Genomic DNA, 20893 nt, shown 5'->3' with positions numbered 1-20893 from the left:
TATCTGGAATGTTCTGTAAAATAGGTAAATTTCAAAATATCACTGCCCTGGTCACAAAAGCAAAGTTTGTGGGGAATAATAGCCATTTTCTATACTTTTGAGGCATAAGCAATTAGGAAATAACACTTACTACCCAGGAACAAAAAAAAAAAAAAAAAAATTGTTACACGGTGTTATTCATTCATAAATGTTTTCAGTGTCATAGACTATATCATGTATAGTGATTTGAATGAAATAATTTTAAACTTGGATAATGGATAGCAGGTAAGGTTACTGGGAAGTTCCAGTGCTGCAATGTCACCCCGAATCAATGGTATCAGTGCTGTCTTCCTAATAAGGTGATGAACTATTTTATAAAGTTTAATGAACAAAAGACTTCTATGTACACTTTACACTATTAGCTTCAAGTCAATTAAAAATCTTTTAAATTCACACAGTAGTGGTAAGAGCAGCAGTATTTGAGCCTGCTGATTAAGTACTGATTTGTCACCTTTTGTCACACCAGAAAAAATCTGGTTGACAGTTCCTATTCAGAAGATAAATATAACAATTCTGTTAGCTATACAGTGTAAATAGTATTTAAAAAAAAAAATACTAGACACAGTGAACTTATGCAGATTTCTAGATGAGTAGTTGAAGCATGACAGTGGATTTACATAGCTCAGCAGCACTGTCTGGTCTGTTTATACATTCTGTAACCGGCTGACCTCTGCTAAAGGAAAGAGGAAATGCCTGGCACCTCAGAGTGACTGGAAATAAGCGAAGAGAAATAAAAGAGAGAATGTGGGAGTTCAGTGGCCTGGGCCTCCAGAAACTCTCAAAACAGCCATAATCTATTTCAATTATGTAGCACACGATCGTATAGAGTTTTATTCTTTTGTTAGTGCCTTGTTCATTTGTCAAGCCCCTTCATTAATCTACAACATTTATCTTAGAGCAAGCTGGTTTTCAAAAGGTTGTGCTAAAAATGTTAAACATTTTGCCTGAATAAGATTTGTTTGAATTGGTTTTGCATTGTGTATGTAGAAGAATTTATATTTACATCTGTGTGGCAAAGTGGCTGGTGATTGTGAGCAGGTGTAGAGGTGATGCAGTGCAGGAGTAATCACAGACAATTGTAATCCGGTTTGGAAAGGTTTATTTTTTTAATCCGGGTCTGGTGACCAAAAAAAAATACCATGGAAATACACAACAGTGTGTACTGCGCAGAGCCAAAGACCAATGGGTTTACAGTCCCAAACAATAATCCTTATGCACCCCACAATACTAAAACACGGTCACCAGTCCAGGGTGTGTGTATTAGTGCTCGTAGTGGGTGATGACGACAACAGGTAATTTTAGTGACTGTTGTGAAGTGCTGTTGCGGCTTGTGCTGGCCAAAAAGCGACAGTCCGGAAACGTGTTTAGCTGTCTGGTGATTAACAAACAAGACAATTACTAACAACACGGAAAAACAAACACTCACGAATATTCTTTTCACACAAAACAGTTCATGGGCAGTAACCATAGCGACTGTCACAGTCCTTCCAGGTCAAGGAACAAAACCCAAGCGAAGGAAAAGATTAACGATTCTCCAGCCTCTCTATGCTATCATGCATGACCTCATGGTAAACGACTGCAACTGCCTTTATTACTTGCAGCTGCTACATTGTTTTCCTTCCAGGTCAATAATCCTGCAACAGAGTCTTGCCTTCTTCCAGGCTGACTGACTTCCCAACCCTGGAAATGAACTGTCAGGCCAGCCCGTCCAAAGACTCTCCCTTTCACTACTTTGTGCCCTCACAGGTCAGGATGGAGATTTCCAACCAGAACTCATTATATTTCTGTCAGTTTGTTAATGAAAAGTTGGAACTCAAAAGACTCATTTATGTCAAATGCATGCAGTTTTTTCCTCTCAGTCTTAAATGGTGAGTTAAATGAGGCTTACTTATTGTTAGCATATAAAAATGTTACTAACACCATGACGTCAAGTCAACCCTGATTGTAATTAACCCATTTCCCCTGGCACTGTTATGGTAAAAACATACTAAAGGAATTAAAAAGAAAAAAAAAAAAACATGCATTTGTATATTTGGTTCAGTAGCTACAGAAAAAATAAATCAAAGCCACAATTGGATAATAGGAATCAGAACTCCTAAACTTTGTCAACATCTTATAAAAATAAGCATTAAAAAAGGAATGAACACGCACCCTTGAAACCATATTGTAGCTGAAATGTTTGTCTACTTTTTGTGTAAAACCATAAAAAATGTAAAAGTAAACAAGTGATACTGGTGATACTTATGTCTATTTTATTTTACATTGCTCATGTATCAGTGTGACGTAAATATAATGAATTCTGGTTGGAAATCTCCATCCTGACCTGTGAGGGCACGGAGTAGTGAAAGGGTGGGCCGGACAGTTCATTTCCAGGATCGGGAAGTCGGTCAGCCTGAAAGAAGGTGAGACTCCATTGCAGGGACGTATTTCGCCTGGAGGGTAAATGAGACTCTGTTGCAGGGACGTATTGGCCTGGAGGGTAAATGAGGTAGCAGCTGCAAGCAATAAAAACAGCTGTAATCATTTACCAAGGGTTCATGCGTGACAGCATAAAGGGGCCGGAGAATTGTTAATCTTTTCCTTCGCTTGGGTTTGTGGTTATAAACTGGAAGGACCATGCGAGACGCAGAGAAAAGTGTACTTGAAATATTTGTGAGTGTTTTGTTTGTTTGTTTGTGTCTGTTTAAGTAAATGTCTGTGTTTGTATATCACTAGACAGCTAAGCATGTATCCGGAGCTGTTGCCTTGGGCCAGCACTAAACCGGATCAACACTGCTCTTCACTCACTGTTTAAAATTGTTATCACCCACCCCGAGCACTATAGCACACACCCGAACTGGTGACCATGTATTGTATTATTGTGGGGCGGATAACATGCGTTATTATTTTGGTTTGCAAAACCATTTACATTAATAACCTCCGTGCTTTACACATTGGTATATGTTGCAGGGGGCTTTCTTGTTTGGTCTCCAGACCGGGAATACAAAATAAAGCACCCTTTTCTAAACTGGATTATAATTGTCTGCCTGTGATTATTCCTGCACTGGATCACCTCTGCACCTGTTCACTGTCAGCAGCCACTTTGCCACAATCAGTTGTAATCCATTAGTGCATTCAAGTAAATGAATAGATTTGATTTGGAGTATCCAAAGCTTCTTCTAAATATTAGTAAATGACTCAGCTCCTATGTAATTGAACGCCAGTGGGCTTCTTTCAACCTCACCACCATGCTAACTGCTTTTTATAACCAGCCCCAGGAGCTCCACAGCAGACTACTGATGAAGGCTAGTCCTGCAGGTGTCTACTCTAGCTTACTAGGAGCCAGGCCAGTAAGGGCTGCTGTAGCACATTAAGGTGAAGTAGTTCATGCCAATTTTCACTTCCCAACACGCATGTGCACCAGGGCCAATGTTAAGATCAGTCTATTGGCCGTTAGGAATCAAACTTGCACTCCTCTGACTGCTTGAGGCCCTGAACATCATACAGTTATTGATGAATGGTTAATCAATAGGTCTTGCATGTATGTCTGAGTTCCTCATGCTTTCTTTGCTGGACAGAGCCCATTCCAGTTGGTTTCCACTGAAAACACAGACTTGTATCATGCTTTACTGAAACTGTGTATATTGTATCTTTGATCAGACTTTGTGTTATCTTTCTACACATTTTAGTGAACATTACTTCAATTTTTCTTTCTCTAGTGACATTTCAGTCAAAATTGCTATTCTGGACAGGAATCACATTCCTAGAAAGAGTAAACTAACAGAAATTAGGGATGCACCGAATCCAGGATTCGGTTTCGGATTCGGACGGAATACCTACTTTTTAAGCAAGGTTTGGATTCGGTCAAATACTTAGGATTCGGTGAACCCAATCAGAATCCTATATCCACCCACACGCACATTAATTTTAATACATTCCTCCAATGTGTAAATAAAAGACACAAATCTGATGTTGAACCTAACTGTAGTATTTAACAACAAGAACACGTCTGATGACCTCTCAGCTCTAAACTCCCTAAATTACTGGTGGTCACGCACTAAACACGCCAAACAGTTGCTGAATGAAAACATACCCCCGTATGCAAAAGCACATTCACATCACACTTTTCATGGAGTAAAGTTATGTAGTAAACCTGTGATATACTGTAACAGCAAACTGTCGTAGACTTTTGTGCTTTGTTTGTCAAACGTGTTTTAGAGATCATACTGAGATGAAACAAAACCATAATAATAATATGTGCACAGAACTATATATTTTTTGTAACTTTACAACTGTCAGATGTTCAAGCGCTGTTGAAGAATATGCTTCCGTAAAATAAATTATGTTATTATAATGTGCCAATACAAGTTGATTTATTTGGGAACCGCTGTGTTTTATTAAAATATGTTTTAAACTATTTCATAACTTAGTTGATATGTGTTACACACACGGTGCATTTAAATCAACGTGGGTTTTATTTCGCAGGGAGATTCAGGTCACTCCTCACTGTAATTTTTTCCTCATAGCTCTCAGATAGGGTTGCCAACAGGCACCAGAACCTCAGGACACTAAGGCAGGTCAGTTTTTTCTTAACGCTCTATGTATTCAATTTATTCGACATGCAAAGTGATTGTGAATTGCTTCAGCAGTTTAGTAAATGTATTTAATTGTATAGTTGTGGTGGCGGTTCTATCCAGAGAGCCTCTTAACACTGATTAATCATATTGAATTCATTTTTTTTATACAGTAAACAATATCTATCAGAATAGTGCAACACCATTACAGATAACTTTGCACTCACCTGCACTCTTTCATTTAATTTTTTGACAGCAGGTAAAGTTTCTAGTTGTTTAATATTTCTTGCTTTACATAGTCCCGCCCAGTCAGAGACTCAGAAAGCCAATCAATATAGGTCTGATTGATGAAAATGATCCTCGCAGGCATGTGTGTGCTTGTGGTAACAACTAAGTAAAACAATTCAGTTAATTTAGTGACAGTTTGCACAATTCACACTCACTTTACTGAATACATTGCAGTTTAGAGAGGTGTGTTACAAAATTTAACCTGCCTTAAAGTGTCCCGAGATTCTGGAGCCTGTTGGAAACCCTACTCTCAGATCAGGTGACACAAGTTGAAACGTCATTAAAGAAAACAGTGGGTTATTGCAAAGATGCAGCTCTCCTTTCTTGTAATATATTTGGACGTTTCTGTTGTGGGGGAAGGGGACTAGCGATAAACTGTGTATGTTTCAAACTGAAATCTTATTCAGGGATATATTTCCATTTGGTAATAAAAATACTATAAACTAAAAGGCTCAAAACTATAGATTGTGCGTGTCCCTTGTAAGTAGCTGCCAGTCTGGTTTTCATTCAAAGTTTTTTCCTTCAGCTTTCTTGACAACTGCAAATGAAAACAAAAATTACCATCACATATAAATAATCCTAACAGTAGTCTAGTCTCCAGATTTGAAGATAAACAGTTGTTTCTCTCAGTTCAGTCAAACAGCAAGCTATAACAAGCCATACGTCATCATCTGACATGAGATAAAGCAACATTGTTATCCATAGTGAGTTACCTCATCATTAAGCCAGCTCTGCTTACTAACACAGTCCAGATGTCAAACAACCCAGGGGCTGCTGGGTATCCAACAGCTGCCTGGAACAGGCAAGTAAACAAACCCAAATCAGTCTTTTTCCTTTTAAAGTAAAACATTAAGGTTTATAAAACGGGTACCCTTTTGTGTTTTGACTACTTGTAAAAATTCATTCTCATCTTTCTTTGCATGCAACTGTTATTTGTATCCTGAGATTCATAAATGAACTTTGAAATGTTGCTAACCCCGTCTCATGTTCTATACCTATTGCCAGGAAGTCACAAATACAGGTACAAACAGATACCACTTGGAGCCTAGAGAGATGGTAAAGTTGATTACAGATAAATAAAAGATATATTCTACTTTAACATTTATGTGACCGCCAGTACCTAGTGAGTGTCACAATAACAGCACGTCTGGTTTATTTGTGTTAATGGTATATATTTTTGACAGCGAAAGTCCAAGTAGACAGTTTCTTTGCTGTTATTATGCAACAGTAAAGAATAATTGGAGTCAATCTATTAAAATGGCATCAATCCTAAATACTTGAAGTACACACAAAACTGCTACCCAAATCCACTCTACCGTGTATCCTAGGGTATTCATAATGTATTTCAGTTAATGTAATAAATGTCCAGCAGGTTGCCTCGGGTGACTGTTTATGATGCATTAACTGAAAACTGGCAACAACACTTTCCATCAGCCCATCCTCTTCCATCACCAATCATACCAAACATTTAACTTTGGTGCATTTATACATTAAATGAAAAATAAAAAATAAAGACAGATATCAACATCAAGATGCGCACAAGTAAATTATTGTGTACTATAACCTGCTAAAGCCTGCTGAAGGCGTGCCTCATACCTCAGACTTGAAATAACCCTCTCATTCCCTTTGCACTTGGTGTACTGCCAAACTAACAATATGGGTCTCCTTAAATAACATGCAGCCAGAAGCAGAACATTCCAACATACTCCTGTGTGTAAAATAATGCAAAAATGTGTCTGTTAGACAAAAACAAAGTAACAAAGGAAATGTCAGTTCGGGACAGTTGGGTAGCAATATCCTTTCTTTTTTTTGCTCAGAAAATGAAGGCAAGAACATACTGCATGTGCAGGTACGCTAGTGTTCCTAAGTTCTGCATGAAAAGGAGGTCATGCAATACTTCAGCTACAGCACTGCCTGTGCAACTAGCCTGGATCATGAACGACTTCCGGTCCGGTGAAAATGTGTCTGCAAATTACATGATGAGGATGAGTGTGAATAGGTTTGAAAAAAAATATTCAGGTAAGAGATAAGAACGTTTAGTTAAGGGCTTTACCTATGCATCCTGGATCATATGTATATACTGTATACATTAAATACCATATTTTGCACTCACTCAGAGCCCTGTCTTAGCTATAATACTTGACATTGGACATTCTAACAGCTGATTATCTGAAGTAGCTGAAAAAAAGTATTAAATAAAAATGTTATAAAACTTTACTGTAGTAAAACATAAAGTGACATAACACACAATGAGTGAAAGCATGGTAAAGTATAGGTAAGCATTGTATATTAATAAAAATGGCAAACTATGGTAAACTATGGTAAATGCACAGTATTACTTACTTTTATTGACAACAATCTTTCCAGTAACTAATCTCCTGAAGACATGCCAATGTTTGGCGTTGAATATGCACTTTGTTGCGCAGGTAATTTAACAAGTCTTGTTAAGATGTTTCTGCCTAATGAAAGACTCTGCATGTTTCCATTGTCTGATTGAAAACACAGGCGGGGTCTTAAGTATGTGCATATGCTTGTATTTGACAAGGACATTATTTTATGCACAACTTTTGGGGATATGGTTCCAACCTTAAATATATTTACTATAGGGTTGTTTACTATTTAAATGTATTAAATATGGTTAACTCATAATATTCCACATGAGAGTGTGATATACAGGCAGACAGATGTACAGACAGAGGCACACCTCTACACTATGGCTGATACTCACAATAATGTATACTAAAAAAGATGTTAATACTAAGAGTCATCACAATTGGAAATGTGGTTTTCCAGATACTGTACATTAAAAAATGTAAAATGTGACCGAGCACGACGTCCGCCGCCATAGCCTTGTTGCACTGTGGGAGATAAATGATGTTCCTGTAGTTGAAAGCAGAGTTGATCCTGGTTTGGAAGCCAGTATATATAGTTAATACTTAGGTGAGTAAAGTCCCGCTAGCAGTATTGTTTATCTTACATAAATACAATTGTTCTAATAGTACTGGTTCTATAAATATTAATAGTTACTCGAGTTTGTTTAGGACCATGTATCAACAATAACTAAGGCATGTGGGTGACTGTGATGACTGCAGTGTGCCAAACTAAATTTCAAGAGAACATAAACCAGTTCCATATTGCTTGCACTGCGCCTCATACATTTTCTTTTGTCTCCGTTGTCTATATTTGAAGCCCTTCTGTTAGTTGCTTCTTTGGTAGAGTATCACTCCAATATATATCTCTACCACAGTTTAAAACAGATGTAGCTGTAGATATGTTCATCTGTAAACTATGAAGAATCCCATGTAATTTGCTTGGACCTTTGGAAAGTGATGAAAGCCAGATCTGAATTTAGAGGGAAATATCAGGGCTATGGATTTGTGCTTGACAAGAGACTGTAATCCAAGCATTCCACACTAATGCTACCATCATGATGGTTAGATCTGCAAAGCTGGGTATTATATCAAAGTTTAATGTACAGTATATAAAGCTAACCAAATAATTCCAGTAAATCTTGTCTAATATGTATTACCATCACTTTCTAGATCTCACATTTTCTTATCCGTAGTATTTATGAAGGTATAAGAAAATTACATGTGTTAAATTTTTAATAGTATTTTTTTCATAGCTGTTAGTGAACACACATATTTTTTATGTCTTTTCTACTCTGTTCAGTGCTGCACTTCTGGTCATAAAGGAACATAGAAGACATTGAAAATATGCAACTTTCTTAAGTGAATAAAAACAACTGAGAATGTGTAGCACCATGTCTCACAAACGGTAGGGCATAGAAAGGTGAAATTGCATATGATTGTTAAGGGAACCATAGGGTCGCAAATGCCACAGTTATACATTTTTTTCTTTAGGGGGCGCCACTGTTATCTGTCTCTGATAATCACAAGTGTTCAATTTGTGCTCTTTCATGATCCATAATTAATTGCATTTGTGTGACAAACGACATTACAGCAGCATTACGCATTTCATCAGGTATGCTGGCCACCTCCTGGACAATGGCATCCTTAAAAATGTAACTATATTTTTATTAACCTGTAACTTCTATAACTGTCATCTTTAAAAGCAAGAAGATCATATTACATGTGGCTGTCTAGCCCAGAAACCATAGCATATCACAGACTCAACTCTTCACATCATCTTACTCTGAAATCTTCCCTATATATTTGATCATTTGAAAGGCAAGATCAAATTAAAACATTTACCTAACCATACTGTCATAATGTCACAGGGATTTAGTACACTTCCAGCATGTACATGAATACAAGTGACTTTGAAAGGACTGCTATGAAAGGTTATGTTCTAATTGCCTGAAGCTGTGTTTCCTAAGATTCTCTTGGAAGTGAGATCATATATTTTAAATAAGTAAGATCAGTCTTGTTCTGGGCCCTCTATCTGCAATCAAGTTAATACACTCAAATGTATTTTACTTGTTAACCCATGGTGAGAAAACGTAGGTATTGCCTGTATTACTTTACGTAAGCCTCTATTTTCACTACCGTGATGAGTACAGGGTGAGCATCATTGGCCTTTGGGGAGGAAAATCAAGTTCAGCCTTATTTTAGGAAGTTGCCTTGACTTAGTACAACCCATATTATACTACTCCTCTCAAAACAGAGCACTGAAATGGTCCACATGAATCATGCTTGCAATAAAAAAGTTGCACATTACAAAACCATTTTGCATAGTTGTGACCAAACAGTAGTTTACATACATAAATAGTTTTTATTAGCAATAAAACGAAAGCCTGCACTGTGAAAACATAATGCCCATTCCATACATTTCTCCTACAAATGGTAGCAGAATAACTACAGATGACCACAGCATTACCAGCAACGACAACAAATACTGAATTTGTTACTTAACAAGCAAGACAGATTTATTTATTAAAATGTAGGCTGCAGTGATCACACAATTTTAAAAGCCCCAGCTGGTTATTAAATCCACTGCAAATACCCTGGTCCGAGGTTGTTATTGCTATTGTTCAATGTTTGTTTCATGAGCTGAGAGAGTGTTTTACAAACTATATTTTAATATAACTTTTTGAAAATGTTCCCAGTCCTCAGACAAATTAAAGACAAAAACTCAACAAAACCAAGACATACTGTGATAATAGCCACTGAATAAACTTTTAAATGGCTATGGTTTGCAATAAAAACCCATAAGGTTGCATAAATCTCAAACAGTAACACAAAACCTCTTGAAGCCAAAACATAGTTTATGATAAATCCAAACAAATTGGCTGGACTGAAAGAAACGCTCTGTGTTCAAGTAGAAAAACAACACCTCTTAACAGTGTGTGTGTCAGTAAATGCAATTTTTTTTTCTTTAAAAGTTAAACGGGGGATCCAGAGTGGCGTATCTGGTAAAGACACTCCGCCGGCGCACATCTGGCCAAGCACTGCCCCAGACGGGGAAGGCTGGAGAGTCCTTCGCTCATTGCACACCAGCAACCCCTGTGGCTGGCCGGGCACCTGCAGGCCGGCCGGTACGCAATTCAGAACTGCATAGTCTCCGACGCTGTAAGTTCTGAATATGGCTGCATGGTGGGCTTGCAGAGCGAAAGCAAACGGCCGGCTGACGGCACTCTTTTAGGAGGATGCGAATGAGCGTCTTCGTCTCTCCCGAGTTAGTTCAGGGGTTGCAGCGGTGAGCCAGGTTGAATAAATAATAATTGGACATTTCAAAATTGGGAGAAAAATTGGAAAATGAATAAAAATTATATATAATATATATATATATATATATATATATATATATATATATATATATTTTTTTAAAGTAAGTTAAATAACAGGTTTGGTCCTAATCCTTCTGGAATTGGTCTTTGTGGATCTTTCTTGTGCTGTTTCAGCTCTCGGTGGAGATTGGCTACTGTTATTTTGTATCTCTTCTGGTACTGAATGTTGTTCTTCGATTGTTGGTGAATGTTTTCTCTCATTATTCACAAGTTGAATTTGTCTCCTGTTCCTCCTCTGGGTGTCTCCCCACTCTGTCTGGACAATGTATGAGCATGGTGTTGCACATCTGCCTTGAACAATTCCAGTTGTGTTCCATTCTTTTTCACCATCAGTCTTCACTCGAACTCTATCCCCGATACTCAGCTGTGGAAGAGGTCTTGTGGAATGTTTTCCGTTATAGTACTTTTCGTAACTCTGCTTTGCTTTTGCGTCATTCTGTCTTACTACATTTAGATCAGGCCATTTTGGGGTTAAATTTTGCTTCAATGTTGGAACTGTAGTGCGAATTCTTCTACCCATCATCAGTCTTGCTGGGCTTTCCTGCGTTGGCTCTGTGGGTGTTGAACGATAGCTCAGTAACGCAAGGTAAGGGTCAGCTTGCTTCAGTATCTCTTTTGCTGTTCTGACTGCTCGTTCGGCCATGCCGTTGGATTGTGAAAAATATGGACTAGAAGTCACATGCTCAAAGTCATACTGCGTTGCAAACTGCTTGAATTGCCAAGCAGTGAACTGCAGACCATTATCAGTTACTATCTTCTCAGGTATTCCAAATCTTGCAAATACGCTCTTCAGCTTTGCAATCACTATTTCATTGTTAGTTTTCGGTAAGTGTAATATCTCTAACGATCGTGAAAAGTAGTCAGTAACAATAAGGAAGTTTCTCCCTTTGTATTCACATAAGTCTGCAGCTAACTTCTGCCATGGAAGCTCGGGCAGCTGGGTTGTGATGAGAGGTTATTTGCGCTGGCTAGGCTTGTGTTCATTGCAGTATTTACATGACAGGACATATTCTTTTACATCATTTGCAATCCCTGGCCACCAAACAGACTGTTTGTATCGTTCTCTACATTTGGTTAGGTCTTGGTGACCTTGGTGTATCTTTTCTATCATGTCTGCTCTCATGCTGCAGGGAATAACAATCTGACTGCCTCATTTTAGAAATCCATTCAGTTCACTCAGTTGTCCTCTTTCTGCAAAGTATGCTTTTGCTGGTTTGACTACATCTCTAAAGTACTCAGGCCATCCATTTAGCGTGTAGTTCAGCACACACTGTAACTGACTGTCAGCCAGTGTTTCCTGTTTGATCTGTTCTTGTACAGATTTTCTCACTGGTCGATGTTCTTCGATGGCATTGACATACGCTTGTATTTCTTCTTCTAGTTCTGCTGGTTCTGTGTTTTTCCTTGGGTGTCTCGATAGCGCATCTGCTATGAGCAAGTGCTTCCCTAGCACATACTCAGCAGCTGGATTGAACTTCATCATTCTGATCAGTAAGCGCTGACATCGGATTTTTGTCAATGTATTTTAATCTTTTAACATTTGCATTCAGTTTTTTCAGGTCCACACAAATTCTTATTTTTCCATTTTTCTTTACTAAGGGTACCATAGGCGCGCACCATTCAGTTGGTTCAGTCACTTTTTCTATGATCCCCTTCAATTCCTTTTTTCTCAACTCTGCTTCAACCTTTGGCAATAAGGGAATTGGGATCCTGCGAGGTGTAGTGATGCTGTAGGGTTGTGCATTTTCTTTCAGCACAATTTTGACTGGTTCACCTTCTAGTATTCCCATGTCACCATAAACACCAACTTCTTCGATGTATCAGCCCCAATTTTACCCCAACAGCTCTGCTGAGTAGGTTATCTCCTTCAGATTTCACAACTACGACTCTGAAAAAGAAATCTCGCCATTTGCTTTGACATTTTATCTTCATTTTTGCAATAAACTGCCCTCTAGTGGTCACGGCTCCTCCTGGGCTATGCAAAGCATTCTTCACATTCTTTAACTGTGGCTTTTCAGCTAGCTTATTGTAAGTGACTTCAGTTATGATTGAGGTATCTGCTCTTGAATCTATCTTGAAGATCACAGGTGTTCCAGCAATGTTCAGAGTAATGTGTCACTGAGGCGCATCGTCATTGATAACGGTGTCTACGTTCTGATTGTTGTCTGTAACTGAGCCCAGAAACAGTGAGCCTGCATCTTCTGTATGCGTATTAACCTCATACACTAATTGAGTACGGCAGACTGTTGCAAATTGTCAGTGTTTGTGACATTTATTGCATTTCTTGTCTTTTGCTGGGCAAATGTCTGTGCCTGCATGCTTGCAGCCACATCTCCCACACTTTATTTTCTCCCGTTGGTTTTGCATGGTGAATATTGTACTGACGCATGTTTCTCGGCTTGTGCGATTTTTCTTTACGCATGAATGCCTTCAGATCTTCCATTCGTTCATTGTCCGTTTCGGTATTCTGCTTTTTAACAAGCTCAGAATGTCTTGCCATTTCTGTTGCTACACGGAGGGTAAGGTCGCTTTTCATCTGTAACTTTTGTGACAGCTCCTTGTCTGTAATGCAATCACTAGCCTGTCTTATTTGCTCCTCTTTCTGTGCTGCGAAGTCAGTTTTCAGCGAGCTCGTTCAGCTGTCTAATAAAGGCCTCTACAGATTCTCCAGAGTTTTGTGTTCTTTGATGGAACCTCGCTCTCTCGTATATAATATTACGCTTCGGTATGAAGTGCTCATCATATTTCTGCAGTACAACATTATATTTATTCTCATCTCCGTTGTTTTCAAATACAAACGACTTGTAAATATGCTCGGTGTCCGCCCCCATAGCATATATTAGCGAACTGACCTGCACGTCTTCTGACTCGGCAGCGAGCTTTGTGGCTGTCCGGTACCTAGAAAAGTGTTACTTCCAGTCAGGCCAGTCAGATGGTCTGGAAAAGTCCAGCGGCTCCGGTGCCCGAAACTTTGCCATGGCGGTGTTCCGTCACACTACTTATTTATATTATTATTTTATTATTTTTATTTGAGTTCTTCTGACACCATGTAGCGTTGTGGTCAAACAAAAGGCAGAGCGAGACAGTGGTATCAAGCACACGTGTTCTTTATTTTGCTTTCGTTATTCTTTTCGTTTAGGGTGCATGCGTATACAAACAACATAACTTTATTAACTGTTACGAACCATTGATTACAATGGTTGTATGAGTGCTGGATCTTATTAATGGTGCCATTTCCACTAAATTCCTTTGGTTTTATGCTGTTGTCATTTAACAACAGACCTGTGAAACACAGTTACTTTAACAACATCACACAGTAAGCACAGTCCTTCTGTTGCACAAGTGGGCAATTCACATGGCATTCCTCTACTTGCATACATTACTGAGGTGTTTATATATATGGTCCAGTCTGCCAGAGCTGTCGAATACTGGAATCTTGGGATACACAGACGTGTAGCTGGTCAATTCGTCTTGTCCTCTTTTGTTGTTTCCAGATTGTGGCAACACTATCAAACCACACGTTTGTACACTAGACATCCTGGACAAGGTCATGGGAGGTCAACCACACTTTGCAATGGCTGATATCTACACAATATAGCACTGAGGGATCACCAGTCCGTTGCACATGGGCTCAATATCTCCTTCAGGACAGCAACTGGAGTCAATATAAGCAACCGAACTGCGATGAGTCAAGAACACCAGCAGCAGATGCTCAATTGGGTCTACGACACAGACGAGAGCCTGATTGCTGCCATGGTCACCAGAACTGGCAGCTCCGTCACGTCACACTTGTTTTGTTCACAGATGAGTCAAGATTCTATCTGTCCACTACAGAACGACATTTTCAGGTTTGGAGAGTTTGAGGAGAAGGATTTGCTCATTAGTATTGTTGATTATGACCTTTTTGATGGGTACTCACTTATGGTGTGGGTAGGCATCTGCACTGGATACATTCATAGGAGCCATTTTCAAACTGTATGACAAAATTGAAATCCAGAGACTAAGCCTATAGGTATTGATTTCAATGGGTCTCATGTTCAGGATGTGTGTCACTGATGTTAGGCACACAGTTAAATTAATGTATCTGTTAGTTTCTGTTTTTAAAGATGACTCCCTTGAAATACTGAAATTTGATTATTTTTCTTAGTTCTGTTTTGAAAAAATTAAAGATTGAAATGTTACTTTTTGGAGTAGTATATCTTCTCAAAGTTAAACATGCAGCAAACAGCTATTAATTTATATTTTATTTATTTTAACTGGAAATATATTGTATTCACTTATATTGTGTCACCACAACGCATAAACCATTTCATTAAAGCAAACAAACAAACAAAAAAAATAACAGTTTGGCTTAGCTCAGCAGTTAATCATGTTGGGCTTCATAAAGGACATTACAAATGCAATTTAAATAGCTTTTTTATGGTAAGGTATTTAAGCAGGTGGGGTCAATAGAGTTGAAATGTCACAATATCAAATGTTTTTTAAGAACCAGGGCAAAACAACAGTCTGACTCGACAGTAAAGCTCTCTAATTGTGTTCTATTACTTAATTAATAATAGTACATGCATGCTATTAGTTTTTGACAGGAAGATAATAAAGAATTTCCATAAACAAATTTCTAATATATTAAAAAAATGAAAACATCTGGGCGTTTGTGTTTTGCATGTTGTTAAAATAGCTTTTTCCACAGGGAAAACTTAAGAGTAAATGAATCAATCAAGCAGCTCATTAGTTATTCTGCACTATTATCATTATGTGTGGTATTGGACTACACCTACAATAGTAATACATAAATACAACAATACAAATATAATTCTAAATGTTCTTCCTAAAGCTGATTCACAGTATAAATCAGGCAAAATGAAAGAATATCTGTATCTAGTCCCTGTCTAAACAACCTAGTGAATGCAGCCTCAATCGGATTGAAGCATCTCTCTGCATCATCATTCTGGTCTATTGAGAAATGCAATCTGAAAAAGCTAACTGTTAACCAATACTCAACCTACTGTAATGGAATGATATGTCTACAGTATGCATCAATAATAGTAAAGCGAAATATTTGACACCTGTTCTGAACCTTATAGAAACACAATACATTAGCACAGCAGCAACCTCTTGCTTTGCAACTGCTCAAAAAACATCTCCATGGTAACCATTATGAAGAAAGCATAGGCGATGCATTAAAAAAAAAAAAAAAAAAAATGATACTTACTCTAATGCTGGGGGCTTCCTCCACAGAGGAATGCTCATGGTGGAGCCTTTCACTTTATATCCCTTAGACTGCTGTGAAAATGCTTTCTATTTCCAGAAAGAGCTTCCTTCCTCCAAATTCAGCACACCACAGATTGTCTACTGAAAACCTGCATAGTATCAGTGTAGCCTGCAGGGGGAACAGAAAGGAGGTAGCAGTTGGATAGTGTCTTTTTCATTGGCAAGGATAACAAGATCCTTGCCCTGTCTGTTCTGTTCTGTGAGCTGTAAAAGAGAAAAGCAGTCTAATCAAATTGCTGAGCCAGCAGATGCAGACTTTAACCCCATGTATGCTCAAAGAGTGCCGAATGAAGGCAGGGGATGTAAAATAAGATGTTTGTGTTCAGCATATGCAGGTATATACAAATCTATTAAATTATTTTCCATAATACCTGATTCTGTGCACTTTGAAAAGACAACATGCTTGGTACAGTGTAAATATAACCAATGTTAATGTATAATACATATTATGATATGCTGGTCAATATACAAAACAATGCATGTGATGGTCCTGATTAATTACTTTGTGTGATGTTAAATAAGACATGTAAAATAAGCCACATTTTAAAATGTACTCCTATTTTTTTCGGGAAAATATTTTAATCTTCCTGATCAAAACATCCAAGTAATAATATCCACGTCTATTGGGTTCTATGATTTTCATGTTGTAATAGTAATGCTTTGAAGATCCACTGATCCTTAACTTATTCATACTAAATGTATTCATACTAACTACAAATCATATTTATTCATCATTCATGAACTATGGATAAGTAGGTAAGCAGTGCTATGGTCATGTATCTATACACATAGCAACCTGACATACAGTGCCTACAGAAAGTCTACACCCCCTTGAACTTTTTTCACATTTTATTGTGTCAGTTCCTTCACAGTTTCATGCATTTAAATGAAGATTTTTTTCCCCACTTATCTACACACCATACTCCACACTGCTAAGGAGAAAAACGTTTTTATTGAGAAAAAATTATATATAAAAAATACAAAACTGAAAGATCATAACCGGATAAGTCTCCAACCCCCTGAGTTAATACTTGGTGGAAGCACCTTTGGCAGCAATTACAGCTGTGAGTCTGTTGCGATAGGTCTCTACCAGCTTTGCAAACCTAGATTTGGCAATATTTGACCATTTTTCTTTACAAAACTTTTCAAGCTCTGTCAAGTTCCTTGGGACAGCAATCTTCAAGTCATGCCACAAATCTTTGATTGGATTTAGGTCAGGGCTCTGACTGGGCCACTCAAGGACATTTACCTTTTTTTGTTCTTAAGCCACTCCAATGTAGCTTTGGCTGTGTGCTTTGGGTCGTTGTCATGCTGAAAGGTGAACTTCTGTCCCAGTTTCAGCTTTCTTGCAGAGGGCAACAGGTTTTCGTCAAGGACTTCTCTGTATTTTGCTACATTCATTTTCCCTTCTATCCTGACAAGTGCCCCAGTGCCTGCTGATGAGAAACATCCCCATAACATGATGCTGCCGCCACCATGCTTCACAGCAGGGATGGTGTTCTTTGGGTGATGCACTGTGTTGGGTTTGGGCCAAACATAACGCTTTGCATTTAGGCCAAAAAGTTCAATTTTAGTTTTGTCATACCACAAAACCTTTTGCCAAGGTGGGCTTTCTTGAGTAATGGCTTCCTTCTTGCCACCCTACCATACAGGCTAGGTTTGTGGAGTGCTTGGGATATTGTTGTCACATGCACACTTTGACCAATCTTGGCCATAAAAGCCTGTAGCTCTTGCAAAGTTGTCATTGGCCTCTTGGTAGCCCCTCTGATCAGTTTACTTCTTGCTCAGTCATCCAGTTTGGAGGAACGACCTGATCTATGCTGGGTCTTGGTGGTGCCATACACCTTCCACTTCTTAATAATCGTCTTGACCATGCTCCAAGGGATATTCAAGGCCATTGATATTTTTTATACCCATCCCCTGATCTGTGGCTTTCAACAACTTTGTCCCGGAGTTCTTTTGAAAGCACCTTGGTGATTGCTTTGAAATGCACTACCCAGCTTGGTTACACCTGAGCTAATTTAGGATTGCTATTACAAGGGGGGGGGGGCGGGGGGGGGGGGACGTATCCAACCAAGTTATTTCAGTTTTTATTTTTAATTATTTTTTTACAAATTTCTAGAATATCTTTTTCATTTGGAATTTGTGGTGTAGAATGTGTACACAAATGGAAAAAAAAAATTTTTAATGCTTTTTAATTCCAGGCTATAAGGCAACAAAAGGCAAATATTTTGAAAGAGGGTGTAGACTTTCTATAGGCACTGTATTTACTTGACAACAACAAACATTTCTAGCAAACATACAAAATGTTGTGGTGTCATGTGAAATAAAGTAGTTTTTACTGCTTGAAAGAGGCCACAAACATCTCATAAAAATAGTATTATGTGTAGTGGAGAATTTAGAGAAAAGGCCGACTTTAAAGCTAGAGACTTCACAAGGATGCCTACTGATGTCTCACGATTGCTCTTATTATATAACATTTCTAGGTAACAATTGGGCACTATCCCTGCTTTACAAGAGCTTTAGAATGTAGAGTCAAAATACTAATCTAAATTGGCCATTACAAAACGAATGTGACTCATAGCTTAAATGTTTTTAAAAAATGAGATTATTCCATAAATACATTAATTTCAGTCAGCAGTTTAGCAAGATGGTGACATGCTGCAGTGATTTATTGGGACTTTACAGATGGCTTCTGCAAAATTCAGGCATGCTGCCATTATGCAGTCATGCTGATCCTCTTGCCCTCTGAAATATGGGTTCTCTGGAATTTTGGGAGTGTAGCTTTTTCTGTATTGAAGTAAAAATTCTACCAAAACTTTTCAGGAAAACTTCCATAATACATTTTCAGACAGGCATAAAATCCAGGACCATTTCCTTTGTCCTCCCTTACTTTCTCCTGCACCTTTTTATAATACACCACGTATTTCCCTAGCTTCAAGGAAAGACTCATTGTTTTAGTTAGTTTATTTTTTTTTAATACAATTAACTGGTATGATTTACATTACTTGATATGCAGTATGGCAAGCCAAATGATCATTTAAGTTTTTGTTCTAACCATACCCTAAATTAGTTAATTGGACAAATTAAGATTCTAAGAAGGTCCAGTAAAGTACTTTAGGGTGCAGTTGGAATAAAAACCTGCAGGGACACCGGCCCTCCAAGATTGAGCTATGCACCACTGATTTAGACATATGTTTAAATGGACAGGAAGTCCATTCAAAACAGCATTTTCACAGGAAGTCATTTAAAGAGATCTGAAATGTCTTCCTGTTCATTTCAAGATATCTCTAAATGAACAGGAAGTTATTTCAAGATCTCTAAATTACAGTTTAGGGTACTATGTTAGCAAAACGTTATTTAAAAGATATATGTAAATCAATTTCAGATCATTTCCAGATATCTCAAAATATAATTAAAATATCTTCAAAAGGGTTTATTTATAAATATCTCACATTCACTCTAAATATTTCAAGATATCGCTAAATGCAATTTCAGGTATCGCTAAATGATATATTGTGCGTGCCATATATGTAGCAGGTATTTATCTATATATTTATTCTTTTAAAATGGATGTTGCCCATTAGTATTGAAAATCTCTATACATTTTATTGTATTCTAATAAATTGAAATCATTTATTTTTAAATTCCATTTTGTAACATCAAGGTTCTTGGTTCATGGTTCAGATTATCTTGGGTTGTGAATGCAATCAAACAGTGCTGGGTTGAGTTGATAAGGTTGGTGAAAAAAACACAGTATTAAGCAATTGAAACTGATCGGTCAAGATGAGTGGATACAAAATTGCAAAGACTTGCGCATTGTTTGACAAGTCGACTAGAAGCTGTGATAGATCAAAAAAGTTCTACCAGTATTTTTGATAAAGTTACAAAAAATAATATTTAATTTTAGTCTGAAGGCCTCAATTACAGCTCATACCATTATTGCTGTATCTTAAATCATTGTCTTTTTTATTGAATAATTGAATTGGCTTTGAATAACTTGATAAAGGATATAGGTAGACAAAGCTCATTACAATAAGAGGGTACTTGTAAAATAGCCAACAAGGAAAAATGGTGCACCTTTTATTGCAGTAAAAGTGGTGGTTGTTTAATTTGCAGCCAATGTATTGTGGCATGTTCAGATTATAGGAGTGGTTTTCTTTCTTGGCAATCACACATCTGTGTATCTCATTACTGAAAGTACGTTATGGTACATTTTGCATATGCATTTTCTATGTGACTATCAAAACACTTAAGCAACCAAATCAATGATGATATAATGAAAACAAATAAAATCACTGGCAAAGAGAACTCTCATTTATTTCTTCAACTTAACTTCCGGTGCTTTTCTTTGGACAACATTTGACTGTACTTTTGATATGGAAGTTCACAGAAAGTAGGGTCTATGACAACACCACCTAATCCCATTGTATCCCTCTACCCACAATACACATCTGTGAGTCTGAGAAAAATTACTTAGTGGTTCAAAACAGATAGATCAAAACAGGTTTAATCACATATATTTTCAAATCAGATCAAATAATGTGAACTGTAACACCAACTGCCTTCAGGGCCAGCACCATGTCTTGCAATCAAATCTATAAATAAGTTTTCCAATGACATTTTACACTCATGAAATGTCTCAATTATAGCCCTGGCTCTGTGGAAGAGAACATCATGCTTTTGGAATGCTCTGATGACCACTGCCGAAGGATTATGTGGATGTGTCTTGGGAAACTAAATGTATCTGATGTAGATGATCAACTGTAACCCCCTTTCTCCGTCAAATGCACACAGTTGAAAGGTGCTTATTTCTGGGTCAACTCCATACACAGACCCAACACTTTGGGCTTCTTGACATGAGTGCCAGTATATACATGTGTGTTGTTATGTTGGTAACTCTAGAAAAGCAACTACAGACAGCACTACTGCTGCTATGCTCCCCGCACCATGCAACCATAACTAACATATTCCACTTTTAGACAAATGGTTT

The 20893-nt window shown here is 37.8% G+C and overlaps 1 protein-coding gene across 1 annotated transcript in view; it reads right to left on the bottom strand.

The window, feature by feature from the left end:
* LOC121314671 (A-kinase anchor protein 2-like) overlaps positions 1–15968 on the bottom strand; it is a 144365-nt gene extending 128397 nt beyond the window's left edge. Inside the window, exon 1 of the mRNA XM_041248162.1 lies at positions 15842–15968. Coding sequence (XP_041104096.1) covers positions 15842–15879 — 38 coding nt within the window. The 5' untranslated portion in view covers positions 15880–15968. The remainder of the gene's footprint in view (positions 1–15841) is intronic.
* Between the last annotated feature and the right edge of the window lie 4925 nt (positions 15969–20893).

Source organism: Polyodon spathula, chromosome 1 (genome assembly GCF_017654505.1).
Source record: "Polyodon spathula isolate WHYD16114869_AA chromosome 1, ASM1765450v1, whole genome shotgun sequence".
NCBI classification, from domain to species: domain Eukaryota; kingdom Metazoa; phylum Chordata; class Actinopteri; order Acipenseriformes; family Polyodontidae; genus Polyodon; species Polyodon spathula.
The sequence above is the reverse complement of the archived record's forward strand: the minus strand, read 5'-3'. Positions and strand labels throughout refer to the sequence as shown.